This window comes from Moschus berezovskii, chromosome 24 (genome assembly GCF_049115385.1).
Source record: "Moschus berezovskii isolate FMDL1 chromosome 24, NW_MosBer_1.0, whole genome shotgun sequence".
Classification (NCBI taxonomy): domain Eukaryota; kingdom Metazoa; phylum Chordata; class Mammalia; order Artiodactyla; family Moschidae; genus Moschus; species Moschus berezovskii.
This window is the reverse complement of record NC_142483.1, coordinates 50,061,980-50,083,242: the sequence shown is the minus strand read 5'-3', so window position 1 is coordinate 50,083,242 and position 21,263 is coordinate 50,061,980. Positions and strand designations below refer to the sequence as shown.

The 21,263-nt window shown below is 47.7% G+C and overlaps 1 protein-coding gene across 4 annotated transcripts in view; it reads left to right on the top strand.

Annotated features, from left to right (window-relative positions):
- The window catches only part of CTDSPL (CTD small phosphatase like), a 126,042-nt gene that overhangs the window by 102,030 nt on the left and 2,749 nt on the right, over positions 1–21,263 (top strand). For 2 of the 4 annotated variants that reach the window (XM_055414652.2, XM_055414651.2), the window contains exons 4-8: positions 5,422–5,523; positions 9,089–9,145; positions 12,475–12,567; positions 16,459–16,644; positions 20,345–20,462. In XM_055414652.2, the coding sequence (XP_055270627.2) occupies positions 5,422–5,523; positions 9,089–9,145; positions 12,475–12,567; positions 16,459–16,644; positions 20,345–20,462 (556 nt within the window). Of the gene's footprint in view, positions 1–5,421; positions 5,524–9,088; positions 9,146–12,474; positions 12,568–16,458; positions 16,645–20,344; positions 20,687–21,263 lie in introns of those variants that run through there. The other 2 variants (XM_088831877.1, XM_088831876.1) reach the window with 2 other exon arrangements.

Below are 21,263 nucleotides of genomic sequence, written 5' to 3'. Positions count from 1 at the left end.
AGTCCAGGTTTGTACTGAGCCTCCAAACCAAGTCCTCATACCCTGTAAGAGCTTGTCCAGGCCATGAAGACAATGGTGCCCCTGAGCCTGTAGGTGCCCAGAGGAGGTCCAGCTGGAGGCCCATCACTGCTGCTCACCTCACAAGTCCTGCTTTTGTTATCCACATGCTATAGTTTATATGTGCAGGTTGGGTCTTTGGATTATTTTTTACTAAGCTCATTTTTTCATTATTCCATTTTTCATTCATACTTTTAAATTTTTATTTATTTGTTTTCTACTGTGCTGAGTCTTCGTTGCTGTGCAGACTTCTCTCTGGTTGCAGCAAGCAGTGTGCTGCTCTCTATTTTCAGCATGCAGGCTTCTCTTGCTGTGGCTTCTCTTGTTTCAGAGCTCGGGCTCTGGAACACAGGCTCGGTAGTTGTGGTAGACAGGCTTAGTTGCTCCACGGCGTGTGGGATCATCCCAGATCAGGGATCAAACCCGTGTCTCCTGCGTTGGCCAGCAGATTCTTTACCACTGAGCCCCCAGGGAAGCCCTCATTCATACTTTTTCATTATTCAAAGTCATGGTTTAAAAAAAAATACTGAAAGATTAAAATAAAAAAGAAAATCGCCCAACTTGATCTCACTCCTTAGAATACCCTTCTAGTATTTGTTGTATATCCTTCCAAAAACTTGCTAAATCAACACAAGCATCTTTAAACAAGCGAGAGTATTACCAATTGTTTTTCGCTTTTAGCAGGATACCTTGAATGTCTTTCCAGATATTAGTCCATAGCAAGCTGCCTCATTGTTTTACATGTGGTTGCTGGCATTTACTTGGTTTCCACTTCTGTGCTCTTAAAAATAAATACTCTTGTGCTTGTGTGTTTGTGCACCTGCGTAATAGTATCTAGGTGATCAGTTCCTTGTTGTGGAAATGCTAGGTCAAAGGGTATACTGTATATTTTTGGTAGATTAAAGGCAAACTATCCTCTAAAAACCTAATTAAATTCCCACCACGAGTCCATTCCCTTATCAGAAATGGTAGTTAGGAAATACTTTAATCTTTGCTGATCTAAAAGTAAAGAATAGTATTGATTTATTGCTTTAATTGGCATTTCTTCCTGAATGACTATGAACATCTTTTCACACATTTATTGTACATATGTATTTCTTCTTCCCTATTCATTTATACTGTTATCTTTTCAAATTTCAAGGAAATTAGCACTCTCCCCTAAATTTATGATATATCTTTCGGCCTTGTCCACAATCACTTTGTCCACAGAGAAGTTTAACTTTGTTAGGGAATGTGTTCATCATATCTTCTGTGGCTTCTGAATGTTACATCATGCTTAGAAAGATCTCCCCACTCTATGACCATGACCCACATCTTCTCCTAGTATTTTAACAATTTCATTATCACACTTAAATCTTTGATCCATCTGGATTATGTTGATGTAAGGTATGAAGTCGAAATTCACCCTTGTTTGCTTTTCCAGGTAACCCAGATCCAGCTTTATTTGCTTTTCCAAATGGCAAGTCAGTTGTCCCAGCATCATGTATTGAGTAACCCATCTCTTGTACCCCTGTTGGAAGTGACATCTCTATCTGGACTTGGTTTTAAACGTGCCACTTAGTAACATTTCTCTCCCAGTTGGGAGCTGGGGTTTGAGGCCCTCTATACATCTAATCAGAAGCCTCGTGGTCTGTCTGGTGAAAGTCAGGTACCGAAGGGTAAGGAAAGGGCAGAGGAACAGTTTGGGAAACAGTGAAGTTTGGTGGTAAGGCTGAACGTGAGCACTCAGTGCTTTGGCCCCAGTGTAGACCTGACCCCGTAGTTCCCACACTCTTGCTGGAATCTCAGACCAACCTGGTGCTCCTAGCACCAGTGAGACAGTGCAGCTGAGCCATAAAAATGTTGAAAGAGAAGAGAAGAAAGTTGTTTTCTAACAGTTAGGTTTCTGTGCTGTTGGCTTAATAAGCCTTTAATAAACAGCAAGCCTTATGAAAAGCCCATAAGCAGAGCAGCTCCTCATTGGAGGTGGTGTCAAGTCCCCTTTGCCCACAGCCCTGAGATTCTGCCCTTAGCTCAGAGGCATGGGGTGGGTGAGGGACAGTGTGCAGACTCGGCGCCTGACACCGCAAGTGCACAGACCACCATCCAGTGTCCCCAGAAGAGGCACTGCATTTGTCAGATTCGTGAGAGTGTGCTATGGGGTGAGTGCCTTAGGTCAACTCTTCCTGGCTTCCAGCTCATGACCAAAGACAGGACTTTCACTTCCACTCCCAGGAAGATCACTGGTGTGGGTGCCCTCCCCAGACCCACCCCCTCCCTCACCCCCATGATTTCTTGCCCCCATTCCCACCCCCTGGCCATGCCCACCCATGCTTTGGAAAAGTCATCATGTTCAGAAAAAGCTCTTTTTGATATACTTGGTGTTTCTCCTATTCTTCAGCTTTATGATGGCCTGAGAGAAAATTTGCCTCAGGACATTTTTTAGTTAATGATTCAAGCATCACCTGAGCAGATCACTGAAGTCACAAAACACTACTGCAATTATCTGGTGTCCTTGCATGTTCCAAGGACACAGCACCTGTCCAGAAGAATTCTTACCCATGGTCTGAAGAATTTGCATTAATGTAAAGCCAAGCTTTCTGGGAAGTTGCGTGCATTTAGGAACCAGGCTAAGGATTAATGAAACTCCACCCACCCGCCCACCACCCCCCGTCCCCCGCCCCCGACCAGGCCCACACAGTGCATGGCCCCAACCTGGTCTTGTCCTCTGCAGCCCAAATGATAAATCAATAGCTTGCTGATTATGCCTCTCACCCCACTCACTCTTTTCTCTCTTAAAATAATATGGGGAGGCTTCTTCCTTACTGGTAACTCAGAGAATGCTTGTAAAGTATGGGTTAAATCTGCAAAGAAAGTAATTTTTATTCTTGAGCTTGGAAAATAACTGAGCCACTTTTGGCAGATCTTTGATGTTTTCAGATATGCTTGGGATAGAAGTTCTAGATCTTTATTTTCCAGGCTGGCAATTACATAAAGTTAAAATGTTGTTTTAGTCTATAAATGCATAGAAAAGGGTCTAGGCAGATACACCCCAAACTAAAGCGGGGGGCACCTGGGGAGGGAACGGGGGGTATGGAAGAGGGAATACTTGTGTTTTATATGTCTGTATTCTTTACAGTCAGAATGTGTCTTTATTACATAATTGTGAAATAGAAAAATTTTTAATATTTTTATTTTAGTTGCAAGTATGTTTTCTGCTATGGTCCACACAACAGAAATAACCCCAGTTCTCTATATTACATTCATTTATTGGGCTCATTACACTATGGCTTTTTAAATCTCTTTTTGAATGCAGAGCCTCTTGCAAGTTTTGCAGGGTTTTTTTGTTTGTTTCTTTGTTTTTGGCCATGCCACACAACGTGCAGGGTCTTAGTTCCCCAACCAGGGATTGAACCGAGGCCCCAGCAGTGAAGGCACTGAGTCTCAACCACTGGACTTCCAGGAAACTCCCATGGTTTATTTTCATTTTTAAAAATATAAAACTCACTTACGGATTTGAAATGGAGGGCAGAGTCCTTTCCATGACCCTGGATCCCACACCCAGAGTCTAAGACACATCTTCCCAGAGCCACACCGTCAAGGATTCTGCCTGTGAACATTTGCCAGAGCCAAGGGAGTTGGGAGGCCATAAGGGCCTTTTCTCCTGGGTGATGTTGGAGAGAATGAAACACACACTCACTAGAGAGAGCCCCTGGCATTAGAAACGCGCCTGTCTCCACACAGGGCTCATCCTGCTCAACCCCGACAAGCCCTCCAGCCAAGATAAGCATTTGCAAATTTACCTAACCTGTTGACCGCCTGTGTTACATCCACTATTGAACCAGCTCAAGTCCAAAATTAAAACAAATTCCTTGACTAATGTTCAACTTAAAAGGAGAGAAAGAGCCATTTGGAAGGAAATACTTCTAGATTTCTTTTTTTTCTTCTTCTTTTATTTGATAAGCTAATTTGTCCATTCTTCAGTGGCTCAGGACAGATAGAGATTTTCTTGTTGTTTTGTTTTGCATTAACTCCAGAACAGAGCTTGACCTTCCTCCAGGACAGAAAATTAGCCAGTTAATATTGGGTACTGAATATGCCACAGAGTAAACTGAAATGCTTAAAACCATTTCTAAAATGAAGCAAGACCCAAGAAATAAATACTCTAAGTCAAAAATTGAGATTGGCTGAAGATATCCAGCGTTTTCTTAACTCTTTATGACCTCTTTATCATAAGATTGTCAACTACTACCGTTCCATTCCGTTCCGTCGCTCAGTCGTGTCCGACTCTATGCGACCCCGTGGACTGTAGCCTACCAGGCTTTTCCAAAAAAAAAAAAAAACAACAGCCTTTTTTTGTCAACTACTACAAAGTCATATAAATGGATTTTCTGGTTAACACTCAGGATGTGAATTCAAGTGTGACTACCAGGGACAGAGACTCTAAAGGGACAAGAGTGTCACCTTCACCCTGTATTGTACCACAGTGGGGCACGCACAACACAGGGCACTGTATATGGGCCAGTCTTATTTCTATTTCCTATTATTGGAGGTCACTTTGGATTGCTGGGCTTCCCTGGTGACTCAGCTGGTAAAGAGTCTGCCTGCAATGTAGGAGACCTGGGTTTGATCCCTGGCTTGGGAAGATCCCCTGGAGAAGGGAACGGCTACCCACTCCAGTATTCTGGCCTGGAGAGCTCCATGGACTGTATAGTCCATGGGTGGGCTCGCAAAGAGCTGGACACAAATGAGTGACTTTCACTTTTCACTTTGGATTGCATTTTGCTAGTGGTTCTTTAGTTCCTCTTAAAGGTTTTTCAGAATTTCAGTCACTTAAAAAAATACTATGGTCCAGTATAGCTCTAAAATATACTTACATACCATAGTGAGTTTAAAATGAAATATGATCCCAGAACATAGGATGCATGGTTAGAATAGCTGTTATAATTGAACATTCATTTTCATGTTGTCCATTTTAATAATAGCAATAGCTACCACACATGTGCCAGGCAGAATGCTGGATGTTTTACTTCAATTATAACTGATAATGACCCTTTATGGTAACTATTATTCTCCTAACTCAGAGCCAAGAAACAGAGTTGATGAAAGGGAGCTGATATTCCAGCCAAAGTTTGTCTGGTTCCAAAGCCCAGGCCCTCATCATAGCTGTTCAGACAGTGGCACAGTATTTGTTTGGTAAAACTTCAGTTGTAAGATACTTCTTCCTATTGTTTTTAATAAAATTCCATGATGCACCTAACCAGGTATTTAAATGTTTGGTTTCATTTCTAACCTCACTGACATAGTGTAACACAATAATAAGGGACTTGGTTGATCTTTTATATAAAGGTAATAATATTGATTTTTTTTTTTTTTCTGCTTTAGCCACCAGCTAAATACCTCCTTCCAGAGGTAACGGTGCTTGACTATGGAAAGAAATGTGTGGTCATCGATTTAGATGAAACATTGGTGCACAGTTCATTTAAGGTAAATCAACATAAAAACCGATCAGTGATCTTTGTGATTTGGCCACATTGTATTGGAAAATGGAAAACTAAAAAGATGAAAGCTTGTGGTCTGTTGGCATATGACTTCACTGTTCATAAAATCCCAGTAACAGCTGGTTATTAACTCAGGTGAACATTAACTCCAGTAGTTGAATATTAACATAATTAGTTTGGGAGAAAAAAGAACCACTGGGCTGCCAATATCCCTGAGACCTCATTCTTATGCAACTTAAGTTTTCCAGCACTCTGCTCCCTGCAGAAATACTTTCCAGGTGGCACAAGGCAGTCAGGGCCCCAGGACACTGCTGTGTGTTTGTCTAAGTAACTAAGCACTGTCCGAGCTGCAGTGGGAAGGACGAGGGGAGGCACAGTTGAAAACTAGCAAGCAACTGACTATCCTGGAAATCTTCCCAGACCAAGTTTTGGAAGATGCCCAACTCTGAAGAAGACTTTCAAAGTTATGGCGTCTGAACAGATTCAGTCATTTATCTTAACGGTTTTCATGACCAGAGCTTGCGGGAGTTTTTCCTAAGCTTCATGGCTAAGTGCGTATCCACCTGCATGCCCTCCCTCCTGAAGGCCAGGGGCTACAGTGCGCTCAGCGTGAGCATCACCGTCTGACTTCCGTCACCTCCCTCCCGCCTCCCCCTCCATCTCCCCACCAGAAGAGCAGCCAAATTTACAAATTACCCAAGGGCCTCCGTGTGTGTGTGTGTGTGTGTGTGCCCAGTCGTGTCTCTTTGCAGCCATAGGAACTGTAGCCCACCAGACTCCTCTGTCCATGGAATTCTTCAGGCAAGAATACTGGAGTGGGTTGCCATTTCCTCCTCCAGGGGATCTTCCCGACCCAGGGATCAAACCAGTGTCTCTTAGGCCTCCTGCATTGCAGGCAGATTCTTTGCCACTGTGCCACCTAGGAAGCCTGGGGCTCCAGGGGGGAGCAGCAATGGCTGTACTCCTAAGAAATGAGTTAATTAATTATTTTTCCAATTTTTGAAGTTGTTTGAAACAAGCGAATGATGAAAAAGTTTGGAAATAGGGGATTGGTGTGTTGGGGGAGAAGCAGAAAGTGTATGGGGTCCTGGTCCTATTTTCCTTGGGGTGTTTCCAGTAATGGAGCTGCCCTACTGTTGCTGGCCAGTTAGACCACTTTCCTCTGTTTGCCACCAGCCCATGACCCTGCTTACTTTGCTGGAAGACGTGGAACAGCACCGGAGATGAAGTGCGTGTCTGACGCCAGCCAGTCACTCCTTGATGTCTGTATGGGAAGTGGGAGAGAGCTATCAAATTTTCCTGCAGACCTTTCTGCCAGAAACAGCCCTCTTTCGGCCTGCTTCTCACAAAACAGAATCCTCCTTGACAGGTCAGGGCCAGGCAGTTGTCCTGGCAGTGAGAAATGGCCTGGCTGACCACTGGAGCATATGGGTACCACTCATTCCATAGCCCCACATGGGCCTTCCCAGGATTGATCCCAGGGATTCAGTGACCTTATATCCCAACTCAACTGTGAACTGCATTGGAAGCCTTTCCTCCCCTGTGGGCAGGATGCTCAGGACCTTCTTATGTCCCTGAGGAGCAAAGGCCTTTAGGCAAGGGTCAGTTATCATCACAGCATAGCCAGCTTCCTTGCAAGCAGCTCTGGGAGCGTGGGCATCACCAGCCAGACTGCCCAAGGTTATTGAGGGCTCATGGCTCCAAAGACGGAGCCTTGGGAGCCCCTGGTGTCTCCAGGGCCTGCTCAGAGGGCATTGATACACAGGTGATGTGAATAACATGTCTTCATTTCTTCCCTCACTGAGCTGCCTGCATTTTCAAGCAGAATATCGTATGGTTTTTTAAAGTTCGGGGCATCTCAAAGCCCTTTGAGAATCCAAAAGCGAAGAACTTCTCTCCTTGAAACTACACAGCACACAGACCCAGACCCATGTTTACGGCCCTGGCTTTGGCCCCCTTGTTACGCACACTTTGTGGAATGAATGTCACAGTCTAACACCTTACGAGGAATTCTTCCTTCAGCCTTTCGTTTCTCACCTCACTCTGTATTTTAGTTGTGAAATGATAAAATACCAAGCCCGTCCTTGACCTTCCTACCAAAGCACTGAAGAAACTGCAAGCTTAAGGCTCAAGTGCGATAGTGAGTGCTTAGCAATGGTTCTGTGACGTAGTATTTTCCACAGTTTTTCAGTGTATATCTTAAAGAATAATGTGTGTGTACAGTAATGGACTTAAAGGCAGACTTTAGTTCAGATTCTTACCGGAGGCTCCGTACCCCCTGCCCCTGCCCAGGGACCATCACACCCATCTTCCTTATCCCAAGGGTTTGTGATCTCATGATTCTCTTGTGCCTGTTCGTTTCCACTCGATTTATGGAATTCCGTTTAGAACTGTATGTGAGCCCGTCGTTGAGAATATAGTGACTGCTGAAGGATCATATTTGAGTTTTCAGTGTCACTAAGTGTTCAGTTCAGTTCAGTTCAGTCGCTCAGTCGTGTCCGACTCTCCGCGACCCCATGAATCACAGCACACCAGGCCTCCCTGTCCATCACCAACTCCTGGAGTTCACTCAGACTCATGTCCACAGAGTCGGTGATGCCATCCAGCCATCTCATCCTCAGTCGTCCCCTTCTCCTCCCGCCCCCAATCTTTCCCAGCGTTGGGTTACTTTAAATATGCAGATGTTTATGAGTGTGCTAGGTATTGTATCACATAGTGCAGAACAGTCTAAGGCGTGGTGGTTTTCCCACCCACTCCACCCCACCCACCTCCAGGGCAGGAGACGGTGCCAGACAAGGCTAGAAATCACTGATGCACGGGGCTGGATGGAGCCATGGGCACTCATCAGACCCACTGCTCTAGCTGTGGAAGACAGGAGAAAGCAAGGTGCAGAGGGGAAAGAGCCTGCCCGCGGTCGTGGTCTGTGACCTCACCCCATGTATCCAGTGGCCCCACTTTGGGCACATGTGTTGAGCATGTCTGTATTTGTGCAACCAGATGGCTCAGAGGTAAAGGATCTGCCTGAAATGCAGGAGATGCAGGTTCTCTCCCTGAGTCGAGAAGATCCCCTGAAAAAGGAAATGGCAACCCACTCCAGTATTCTTGCCTGGGAAATCCCATGGACAGAGGAGCCTGGTGGGCTACAGTCCATATAGCCGCAGAGTCTGACGCGACACAGCAACTAAACAAGTCCTGGCCTCTAGGGCTGCCAGGCCCTCGCCTCCTCCCCCTGGTGGCCAGCAGTGGTTCCTGCTGCTCTAGACAAGAGCTAAGAGTTAGAGGAGCCCTGTTTCCAAGCCAGGTGCAGCACTCTTTGTGGTTGGGGCCAGGCAGGTAATAAAGATGCTAAAAATGTAACAATATTCAGAGCAGAACATAACATGCTCTCCTGCTTATGTTTATTTTGAGGAACTGAAACCTGCTGCAATGTCCCCCTGAACTGTTTTGTCCCATAATAAAAACATTATTCCAGGCAAGCTTTTTTGGTTCTAAAGTTTCCAGTTTTATTTTGTTCTGTCAGACATATTAATTATAGTTTCTTCTTTCTCCAGCCTATGAGTAATGCTGATTTTATTGTTCCTGTTGAAATTGATGGAACTATACATCAGGTAAGAAATCAAAGCTAAATCTGAGTTTCAGTTAGCAATTTTTTTTTAGTAATTACATTTTCTATGAACCGTATTTCTAAATTCCCCTTTCAGTAATCATTTTGTTCCTGAATCAGGAGGAGATAGACTTTATTAAAAATTCAGTGATTTTCTGCTTTTTTTTTTTTATTCGGAGAAATTTTATGCTTTGTTTATAAGGGAAACTATAATCTATTTGTAAATATTAGATGTGGTTGCAGGTTCAAATAGTTCTTTGATACAGACTTTTAGAAGTTTCCATATCCCCCACTGGCCTAGCTTGATGGTCTAATTAACTTCCCAATGTAATTGCTTTAGCTACTCTCCTAACAGGCAACAGGGAAATGTCACAAGTCACTGACTTACAGTAGATTCTCAGCAAAGATTGTCAAAGATTGCCAGTCACTCCAGACTGACCTTGTTACTCCTGCATCGTGTTCTCCTGTGAATATTTAGTAAAGCCCAACCCAAAAGGGAAAGGAAGAAGGGTGTGCATTTTTGGATCAGCAGGAAGCTTTGAATAAAGATGCCCGAGTCAGTTGGCATGCATCTTTGTTCTGATATTTTTCCCCTTATTTTCCTTTTTATTGCATAAAGCTCCTCTAGGAATAGTTTCACTTATGAAATATTGGAAACACTATGGGAAGACATTGTAGGTTTTCCACAGAAATGCCCCAGTCATCTTCCTTGTCAACCCCAAGCTCTAAAGGGAGAGCCTCTGGCCTGGTGTGTTTATATCCCAGGAGGAAAACTCGCCCTTGGTGCTTGAGCCATAACAGGGTGTCTTTCCTTGGAGATGTCAGTAGTCTCTTTGGCCCTGGAATGCAGGGTGTCAGAGCTGGTGGGGCCTTGAGAGTCAACGGGTCCAGCTACCTCACTGTCCACATGGGGGCAGTGAGGCTTAGCCAGGGAGAGGGTTGGTTCAAGGTCATACAATAGGACGAGTTGAAATGAGAGCTCCTGTTCCTGACACAGGGCTTTTTGCTAGGTACTCGAGTCCCCCTTCCCCTCTTGCCAGGAGGTCCTGCCAGGAGCCCATCCCTGGTGTTTCCACGCTTCATGCTTTGGAAAGCCATCAGGGAGCCAGAATGGCAGGCACTTGGGCATTTAACATTTGCCGAAGCATCCACAGAATTAACTCCGCATCTGAGAAGCAGTTAAGGCTTTGTTATTATCTTGGCTCGTGTGACAAGATAACGGGGAGAAGGAGAGGCTGCCCACTGGCATGACAGAAATTAGGAGAGAGATGAACCCCTTCGTTCCTCATGACTGTGAGCATGGCCCTCAGGCCCTGACTTGCTGTGGCCAGCCCATTCTCAAAGGAGCTGCCCAGCTCCCCCAGCCCTTCAGACTATGCTATGATTCACCTGGCCGTAGACACTCCAGAGCTGGGATCAGAACTCTTTCTCCTGAGGGAATGAAGCCGCAGGCGCCCAGAGGAGGACCAAGGCCCTGGCGAAGGCCGTGGCCTCGTTCAAGTAATCCAGGATAGGCTGTGCAGGTCCCAAGGGGCCTATTCTCGGTTACTTGCACGCGGACGCGGGCCTGGACGCCAGCCTCTGGGCCCAGGACCCTCCTCTCTGTCAGAGGCACCAATGCCATAGTCCCCAGACCAGTCTCCTGCCCTTTGCATGTAGCAACGCTTGCTTTCCAAGCAACATCCCGAAGGAGACTGAGGCCCACGGGCAGCACCCATTCCTAGCGCCTAGCAGCCTCATGAGCGGAGTGTAGGCCTGGAGCTACTGCAGCCACACCCCACCCCACAGAGTCCTGTGGGCATCCATCCTGGCCATCCTGCTCCTCTGGCCCCTCCCTCCACGTGCCCTTTCACTCAGCCGCAGGTTTCCCACCAAGACCTTCCCCTGTGTAAACGCCTCTGTCAGCAGCTCTTCCTCTGTATGCAGCAGAGCCCCGTTCCCCTCTGCCCCTCCTCCTGTAGGGTATCTAGCCCGCTCCATCTGCCGTTCACAACCCGTGCATACTCACCGCAACCTGCCTTTCACGCTACGTCTTCAGCCTCTTCTATCCCCATCTCCCCCTCTTTTATCTCTGCCTCTGAAGGGCTGGTCAGCAGAGCTCTGGCCACTCTCCAGCACCCCAAGTGTTTTCAGGCAAGGTCTCATGCTCAAACTAATTTCTCTGCCTGGAAGCTCACTTCTCATCTTTATCAGGCTTGTGAACTCCTATTCATCCTTCAAGGTCCAGGCCAAATGTTCCCTTTTGTGATTCCCTCCCCTTGAGAGGGAAGTTAATCATCATTCATTTATCCTTATGCTGCAGCTTTCATTATGCATGTTTATTTTGATCTGTTTTTCTGAATATCTGCTCTAGACTGTGAGCTCTTCAAGGGCAAGGCCTGTGTTTCCCTCACCTTTGTAACCACTTCAGGCTGAGGCCAGAGCTGGGACTGAACGAATATGAGTCAAACTGCATTTTAACAAGTTTGAATTATTTTAGGGAAATGGCTAATTTCAAGTGAAATTTATTCAAGTTTTAATTAGTTCTTCCCTCCTCCCACCTTCTCTGCCTCCTCTTGCCAGCTCTGCCTTCTTTCCCCGCTCCCATGTTTCCGCAGATCTGTTCAGGCTTCCAGTTGGGGGCAGAGCCCAGCCACTCTAGGAAAGGTGGTTCTTTGCCCCCCTGCGCTTGGCGGCCCCTCCTGATGCCTGGTTTCTGGGGTTAAGAGTAGGCTGGCTTCACATCCCCGGAAGCATCTGTTTCTGGAGCAGACCGAAGCAGAGTTAATGTTGTGTGTCAGGTAGATGGTTTCCCACACCGACAAGGAAGGCCCTTCATGCAGTTTTACTGCTCCTGCGCCTCCACCCCAGGCCTTCTGAACAGGGGAGGGGTTCCAGTCAAGTAGACAACCTCCAGAGCAATCCCAACCTGCGGGGCAGTGGGCCATGCCCTGACCTCCACCAAAAGGACCACCCCAGGCCACGGCCTCTGTCCAGAAACAGCCTGACCCAGAGCGTGTCCCATGAAACACATGTGAAATGAAGGATCTGGGTCACCCAAACGTGGCCCAGCCTTTCCACTCATTGGTTCTGAAAATCCCCCGAACCTGCCACACCATGTCAGCTTCCCTTTGCCCCTTGGGCAGGGAGTCTCCTCCAAACTCAGACTTGGAGCCCACTATGAGGGGTATCTGGTCCTAAGTGCCATGTTAGATTACACAGCCCCTCGTTCAGTCCTCCTGGGGGCAGGAGGCAGGAACGGGCTTAGGAATTCTTCCTGCCAGGGCTCTCGGGACCCCAGGCCTTCCTCGGCAGCTGCTGTGACTGACCTGCATGCTGTCCCTGCCGTTGCAGGTGTATGTGCTGAAGCGGCCACACGTGGACGAGTTCCTCCAGAGAATGGGACAGCTGTTCGAATGTGTGCTCTTTACTGCCAGCCTGGCCAAGGTGGGTCCCGCCCCCAGCCCTCAGAGCCCAGCCCCTCCACCCCTGCCCCCGTCTGTCAAGCAGCCCTTTGTTAAGGTGGGGGAAGCAGTTTCCATGGTGACAGGTTCCCACCCCAGATAGGGTAGATGCAGGCTGTGTGCACAGCGCCAGCCTGAGAGGCTTTTGGGTTACCATAGTGACAGGCTCACTGGGAACAAACGCTCCATAGAGTTGCTGCGTGCCGCCGCTGAAGCTGCTTGTCCACAGACCAGGAAGCCACAGGCGTGTCCCGTGTGACCGAGACAGGCATCTGCATCTCATCTGGTGACTGGCCGAGGCCTCTGTGCACTTGGGATAGCAGCTCACCCAGGTTTCAGGCAAGGATAAGCGTCAAAGTTTCATCCACCCGCGGGGGCTGCATGAGCGTTCTGACTGCCCCAAAGAGCCCCAGGACCTCAGGCCAGTCACTTCACTTCTCTCGCCTCCATTTCTCCTATGAGATAGGGATGATCCCATCTACTTTGTGGAGTGGATCAAATGAAATAACGCCCAGAAAAAGCTTAGCACAGGGCCCAACTCCTGTTCAGCACGTGCCTGTGGAGCCCCTGCTGAGTCTCCCATGAGCTGTGCTAGGCACTGTCACGTGGTCACTGCTCCTGGTGGTCATTCTTTATTATAATTATTCATGATGATAAAATAAGCCACACATGGTTTTGTCCTGTGGTTTGGTTTGAATCTCTGACCCAGCATCTACCATGGCCCTGACCAAGGAAAGAGGTTTCTTTGCCCTTACCCACTGTTTGAGGGACCTGGCAGGTTCATAGCACTGCCTCCCACCATGTGGGTGAGTCTGTCCTTTCACAGGTGAAGAGGTGCCTGCACTGTGTGAAAGGCCGGCCCCGCTGCTCGAAAGAGCTCCTTGCCATATCTGTGTCTCCAGCCCTGGCCCTGACAGGGCCAATGCCATCCATTTGTTGGTGGCACCAAGAGTGTCTCCATGGGCACCTCAGGGACCCTCAGTGGCCCCAGGATGAGCTCTGCAGGGTCCGGGTTAGACGTCTGCCTGTCTGCAGACCTGCTCCAAGGACGCACAGGCAGCTTCCTCCCCTGTGTTCCATCTCTATATGGGCTCCCTTCTCTGCATGTTGGGGACTCTGACCCTGAGTTCCCAGATGTGCTGTGCTGCTTTGCTGGGCTGGGCATTTCTGGTTTGGGCCATCTCTTTGCCATTCTGCCAGGCTCATCACCAGGCCGTAAAGCTTGAGCCAGTGGGGAGGGGATCAAGAGCCCCAGGCTGTCTTCTTTATGCTGAAAATAGAATTCAGCCTCAGGAAGAACATCATCTTCCCAGTGGGTACCCTTTCAGATGATCAGTACCCACGACTGTGCTGTGGTGCCAATGACTCTTCTGACAGTGCTCTCGGCCGCTGAGGCGCCTGAAGTGATAACCAGAGAAATAACAAACAGGAATGTTGCTCTGTGCTGGGGGATTGAGAGCTGTTTTTTTCCTTTGGCAAAATTGAAAGCACTCTTTCTTGGCATTGTCGCCAGCACTGGCTTAAACATCCTTGTTCAGTCTCTCTTCCTGGACGGCTCCCACCTGCCCCTCCATCTGTCCCTCCAGCCCTTTTCTCGCTGCTGCCCCAGGCTGCCTTTGCCAAGCCGGTCCCCACGTGCTGCCTTCCAGGGACTTCAGTGGTGGTCCAGTGGATCAGACTCCACGCTTCCACCGCAGGGGGCACAGGTTCCATCCCTGGTCGGGGAAGTTCCGCATGCCATGCAGTGCATGTGGCCAAAAAAAAGCACAAAACGTGCAGCCCAGCTTCTCTCCTCCCTAGTGCACAGCTCTGCTGACAGGGAGCCACTCCCCAGGGCTGGGGCCTGAGCTCAGCCCCAGCAGCACCCTTGGTGTGCAGGACCTCCTGGCCTGCTTCCCTGGGGCCTGAGCAACCTCTGCTGACAGTCAGAGCCCCACAGTCTACTTCCCCATCTCGTGTCCTTCCTTCATTCGCTCACCCGCCAAGTATGGCCTTTATGCCTGCTGTGTCTCAGGCACTGTCCTAGGCATTAGGCCTACTGCAGAGAACACGAGATGGTCCCTGCCCACGTGAAGCTTACATCCCCACGGCCGGGAGCCCCAGACTAGGACACTCCCTTGAAAGATGTATGCCACCACCGTTGTTAATGATTATGAAGAAATTAGCTAGAGTCAGCCACTTAAAAATGACCCCAATGGCACTTCGCTACCCTCACCTGGAGCCCTGAGCTCACCTCCCGTGGTCAACAGGAGACCCAGCCTCCTCCTGCACTCTGCTCCATCAGGATGTCTCTGGAGAGAGGACTCACCCATGAAGCCAGGATGCTGCTTGTAGCCCTGCATTCTGCAGCCACGACAGCCTTTGCTCTGTACTTGGGGTGCTGTGCGTTCCACCACTGGCCTTCCCAACACCACAAGCCTCGGGTGCTTCCCACTTCCCCAGCAGAGCCTCTGGGCCCCTAAGGACCTCTGACTGTGCCCCTCACTTGGGTCTTGGTGCTGAGGCCTGGCCTCACATGGCCTGGAGCTGCCACTTTTTTGCCTCCAGCCCCAGCTACTCAGTCTGGATGAAGATTTTCCCTCAGGCACAACCCCTTTATTTCTTCATCCCTCTCAGTGTTCTTTGGGGAAAATTCCCCAGGCCATGGGAGACGACCAAGCAGGATGAACCCCAGCTGTGATTGGGGCTCTAATTCCCTCCCTTAAAACTCCTGGGCTCCAAGTCAGTGGCTATGTTGTCTGGGCACGTCCTGTGACAGTCAGGGGCTGGGCTGGCCGTGCTGCTCAGAGCTCGTCTAGAGGGCAGTGTGGCCCCGTGCACACGAGCCAGATCCCAAGTCCACACTTCCCTTTTCTGATGCAACTAGTATTTACCGAGGTGGCGCTAGTGGTGAAGAGCCCATCTGCCAAGACATAAAGAGATGTGGATTCAATCCCGGGATTGGGAAGATCCCCTGGAGAAGAGAATGCCTACCCACTCCAGTATTCTTGCCTGGAGAATCCCATGGACAGGGGAGCCTGGCAGGCTGCAGCCCACAGGGTCGCAGAGAGGCGGGCCAGACTGAAGCGACTTCACACATGCCCCAAGAGGCAGGCACCCCAAGGTGCTGCCGATGTCATGGGGAACACGGCAGGCAAGGCCAGGGGCCCTGACAGATGACAGAACCGTAAGGTGGTCCCGGGTGGTGGTGAGCTCTGTGGAGGTGATGGCAGCTGTGAGGCCAGAGAGTTTCTGCAGAGAAAGGTGCAGGAGGGCTAGGGAGGTGGTGAGGAAGGCCGAGCGCCGAAAACTGAGGAGACGGAAGGAGCAGTGTGCGCAGAGAGTCGGGGAGAGAGTCCCCAGCAGAGGGGACACGGATGCACGGCCCCGACCGTGTGCAGAGCCAGCGCGGCTCAGGAGGCTTGAGGTGGAGCTGAGAGGCAGCTGCAGCCGTGTGGGATCTGGCAGGGGCCTTGGGCTTCGTTCCAAGTGTGGCAGGAAGCCAGTGCAGGGTCTGACGGGTGTTTTCCAGCGGCCGTTCTGACAGCTGCAAGGTGAGTGAGTGAGTGGAAAGGAGGCCCCAGGGGAAGAGGGAGGCTCCTCTGCAGGCCAGAGATTACAGAGGCCCGGACAAGGGAGTGACAGTATAAACAGAGAGATGCGGGCGGATTCGAAATATTTTTGGAGAGAGAACTGACAGGAATTTCTGATGGATTCGATATGAGAAGTGAGAGAAATGGAAGAATCCAGGGTGTCAGGGAAATACCCAGGATCTTGAAGCACCTACAGTTATATAAGTCCCTTTTTAGAAGAGTAGTATGGCTCTTGCTACAGGAGGTCAGGGCTCCTGGGCCCTTCCAGGCCCCCAGCCTTTACTGTGACGCCTGCTTCCCAGTACGCAGACCCTGTGGCCGACCTGCTGGACCGCTGGGGTGTGTTCCGGGCCCGGCTCTTCCGGGAGTCGTGTGTTTTCCATCGTGGGAACTATGTGAAGGACCTGAGCCGCCTTGGGCGGGAGCTGAGCAAAGTGATCATCGTGGACAATTCTCCTGCCTCCTACATCTTCCACCCTGAGAATGCAGTAAGTGGCCCCAGACCAAAGGGACTCAGGGCTCTAGCTAAGCTCTCTTGCCACTTCCGTACCTTCAAGCACCTGTGCAGGGGTTTCGTGGCCTTTTCCTTAGTGAAATTCCAGCTTTGCATTGAGCAGTTACATGACATTGACAGTCATTTATGCTCACTGAGCCTCTCTGCCGAAGTTGCCGTCTCTGTCAAATGGGCATTCTAGGCATGCCGATTCGTGGGATTGTTGGAGGATCAAGTGTGGCGGTGCTTGTGCTGGGTAAGTGCTCAGTGAGCCTGTATCTTCTCAGCATCTTTAGGATCATGACTGAGAAGGTTTTTGTCTGTCATCAGCCTCCTGGATCTGGCTGTTGCCCAGGACTTCGTGACCCCTGTAAATTCAGAAGGTCTGGGTGGCCTCTTCAACAGAAGTATTAAGAATGAATAAAACACTTTAGTGAGGTCTTCAGATGAGACTACCAGGCTTTACCAGCTCCTAATGATGTTTAAAAAGTAGACAATGGGAACATTTCCTACATAAAGCTCCCCAGAGCGTGGCAATTCCCAGTGCCAAGTCTCTGGGTGCAGCACATCTCAGAGCAGGAGAGGCGCCCTCCTGCCGCTGGCCCTTCACTTCCAGGAGGCGAGGTCAGCCCTACTGGAGACTGCTCAGCCCTCCACAGTGACCACCACTCCAGACGTCAGCTCAAGCCCTGGAGAGGATGCTTCTCTCAAGCCCAGCCTTCCCAGTCTCAACAAAAGCCCACACAGGATCTTTTCCTTGAGACCATAACTGTGTTGCTCCTCTTATAACCAAAAACCGAGTTCAAACTAGGTTCACTTAGTGTATAATCATTAACTGAACAAACATTCAAAATATATTAAATTATGCTCCTTTTGATGAATTAAATTCAACATAATGCATTTTGTAATGTGTCTAACAGATAAGGATTCTTTTTATCATCTCAATTCCAGGCACTTCACTGGCAGTCCAGTGGTTAGGATTCTGTGCTTCCATTGTAGGGGGCACGAGTTCAATCCCTGGTCAGGGAACTAAGATCCCACAGGCCATGCAGCACAGCCCCTCCTACCACCACCAAAAAAATAAATCCTAATTCCATTATCACGTCTGATAATACTAGCAGTTTCTTGATATTTTCACTAATATCCAGTCTGTATTCATCTTTTCCCTATCATCTAGAAATATTTTCTTTTATTTGGATTGTTTGAATCAGAATCCAAACAAGGTAGGTACATACATTGCTTCGTTATTGTGTTCTTACTGTGACATCACATCAGGAGGCATATAACATCAGATTGTCCCACTTTTAAAGATTTTAAATTGCTCTTTGGATTCAGGTGTTACCAGCCTGACCTGATCCATCCATTTTCAAATTTTCAATTGACTTTCCACCTAAAAATGTGGGCAGTTGTTGATCTTTGCCAACATCCACTATTTTATTAGAAATTACAAAATGGTAATTTCTAAACTCTATCATTCTTTCTGCATCTGTTGGCTGGAATTCTTTCTTTTTTTAATTGAACTTACTCTCACTGATTACTTGATTACCCTAAAATTCAGTTTGAATAGGGAAATCAGAGTAAAGTCTTGGTTCTTTTCCTTATTTTTTCTGTTTTGAAAGTTATGAGATGGTGCTCTAGCAACCTCTAGAAGTAACCAGGTTTTTTAGGTACCATTATGAAGCTATGGATTTTTTTATGTTATAATTTAATCTAATTATTATCCTTTTTAGGCTCAAATGTTTACCTATAGCCAGTGGATGCTCCTTCAAATAACGGTAGTCTTTGATCACTTCCTGCCTTCTGGTCCAACAAGATATTCCAGGTTCATCTTGTCCATTTCTTGCTCCAGCCCTGTAATCAGCCATTTTTCTATGCAACCTAGTTCCTGTGAGTGAAAATGGTATTTAGAGACCACAGTTTGGGTGGGTTCTCATTGTTATTAGGATGTCCTTTGCTTCTAGTCCTTTCTACTGGACAGAGCTAAAATACACTTATTTTTATTTATAGAATGAAGACAAAATCATAAATTCACATTGGTTTTTCCAATTCAATTGTAACAGTTTTTATTTAATTTCCTTTTGTTTTTGTATTTATGTCTCCTCTTACACTGAAACTCATGATTCCTTATTAACATCATTACAGATTTGATTCATCCTATAGTATAGTTTTAACAGTTTCAAAATTGCATTGTTTTAATATTATTACTAACAATAAAATAATTGAATGCATTTAGGAATTTTTTTGAGCAATTCTACAAACAGAAAACTATGTTTCAAAATCACCTGAAATAATCCTTTCTATGGTTATGTCACCAAACTTATATACATGAAGTTTCATTCTTTTGTTGCTTTTTTCCTTACTGATTTAATTTCATTTCAATCATGTAACACATTTACATGGTTTAGCATCAGAACTGTCACCAGAGGTTCTCCCTTGGCAGTCTAGTGGTTAGGACTCCACAAGCGCTTGCACCATAGGAAGGTTTGGATTTGATCCGTGCTCCGGGAACGAAGATTCTGCATGACTCACTATGCGGCCAAAATTTTTTTAAAAAATTAAAAACAAAACTATCAACAAAGATACATTCAGAGAAATCTTGTGTCCATTTCTGCCCTCTCCGCTATTCCCACCCCTTCCCCTAGGAGTAGTCATTTTTTGCTTACTCCTTAGCTTGTTGATTTTTTTAAATTACATAATAAATTATTGGCTTCCCCCATGGCTCAGTTGGTAAAGAATCCACCAACAATCTGAGAGATACAGGTTCGATCCCTAGGTCAGGCAGATCCCCTAGAAAAGGAAATGGCAACCCGCTCCGGTATTCTCACCTGGAGAATCGCATGGACAGGGGAGTCTGGAGGGCTACAGTCCATGGAGTCACAAAGAGTCGGACACAACTTAGCAACTAAACCACCACCACCAGTGAACTGTAACATTTCTAAACAGTCTTTAGATTTGTAAAAGGGTCAAAAATCTTAGTTTCAAAAACATTCTTGGCTTCCCCGAGTTTGTTTATATGTCTCTCCTTTGCACCTCGTGCTACCACCCTCTCGCAGCCCTCCCCACCTCTCCATCTAAAACTGAAGGAGACTCCTGTCTTTTTCTGTGGCTCACAATGTCCTGAGATGTTATACTTCCCCTTTTAACTGAACTCTGCAAAGCATGGGAGGCAATAATCCACGTCTCCGTGCTGTGCAGTGACACTCAGTAGAAGCCCTCTGATACTCTCTACGAAAATGTCGGTGGTTGATTGGTGACCTCTGACTTCAAGTGCTCTGAGGTGCAAGAGTGGTCTGATGCAATAGAAAGAGTGTTTGATGGACAGAGGAACCTGGCAGGCTGCAGTCTGTAGGGTCGCAAAGAGTTGGGAAGACTGAAGCAACTTAGCATGCACACACACAAGGTAGTTATATGTTCTGCCTTCTGGCTACCTTTTATGCAGCAGGAAAACAAAACAGGAAAGTGCATGCTAACTGGATACACTTAACTTTGCCTTCCTGAACCACCTCCCGAACCAGGTAGATTCAGGTTGATTTTAGCTGGGACAGGAGAACAAGCAAGATGGTAATGGTGCTGTGGTTACTAGATACCCATCCTCCTTACCAAAGAAAACATTGAAGTGTAGGGACCCAGTCAGGCTGGAAGCGGCCCCCAGGCCTGATAGAGCTCTGCTGCCCGCTGCATTCACTGTCTTCCAGGTGCCTGTGCAGTCCTGGTTCGACGACATGACGGACACGGAACTGCTGGACCTCATCCCCTTCTTCGAGGGCCTGAGCCAGGAGGACGATGTGTACAGCATGCTGCATGGACTCTGCAGTAGGTAGCCCTGGCCTCCACCCGCCCCCTGCCTGCGCACCGTGGAACCTCAGCCTCGGGACCCGCCTGGCCTCCGCTCCTCCGGGAGCTGAGAGTGAGGACACGCCGTGCTCCAGGCCACGGGGCGAATGTGGCCATACCTCCCTGGTTTATTTTTTAAGAACAGAAACAACTATTTTAAAACAAACTCTTTTAATGAATTTCATAAAGGGACATGCATTTTACTGGATTTGCTTTTCTTAAAACATACCAAAAAGGAAAAAAATGGAAAAAAAAAAAAGCTTGGTATCTATCAGACTTCCTTTTACAACTGTCCTCCCCTCCAAACAGACAGCCTATCCCCTTCTACCCCAGCTCAGAGGAGCTGACCCAACTCAGAATCTTTTCCTACAGGATGAAGTGCCTTTTTGAATGTTATTTTAAGCTGAGAGTTAATTTTTCTATGCGACATATTTCCAGACATCTTTTAGCCTTTTATTGTCTTAGATTCTCTAAGAAGATGAATATGACAATTTTCTAAAGCCTGGGAGGTGGGGGGGGCGGGTGGCAGGGGATGGGGTGAGTCTTAGGAGCCTGTCTGCCAACACGTGTGCTGCTCTGACCACCTGTGGCATGCCGCAGGGCCAGGCTCCCTCGAGATTTTGTGACTGTGTCAGTGTGTACCTTCATTCCTGACCCAGTTTGGAATGTATCCGCGATCGTGTGGCTCAACGCTTTAGGCAACGATAGATCCTTTTCTATTCTTATTATTATTTCTGATGGTGACAGATTTGTCTTGAGGTCACATTTTTCCCCTTGAAA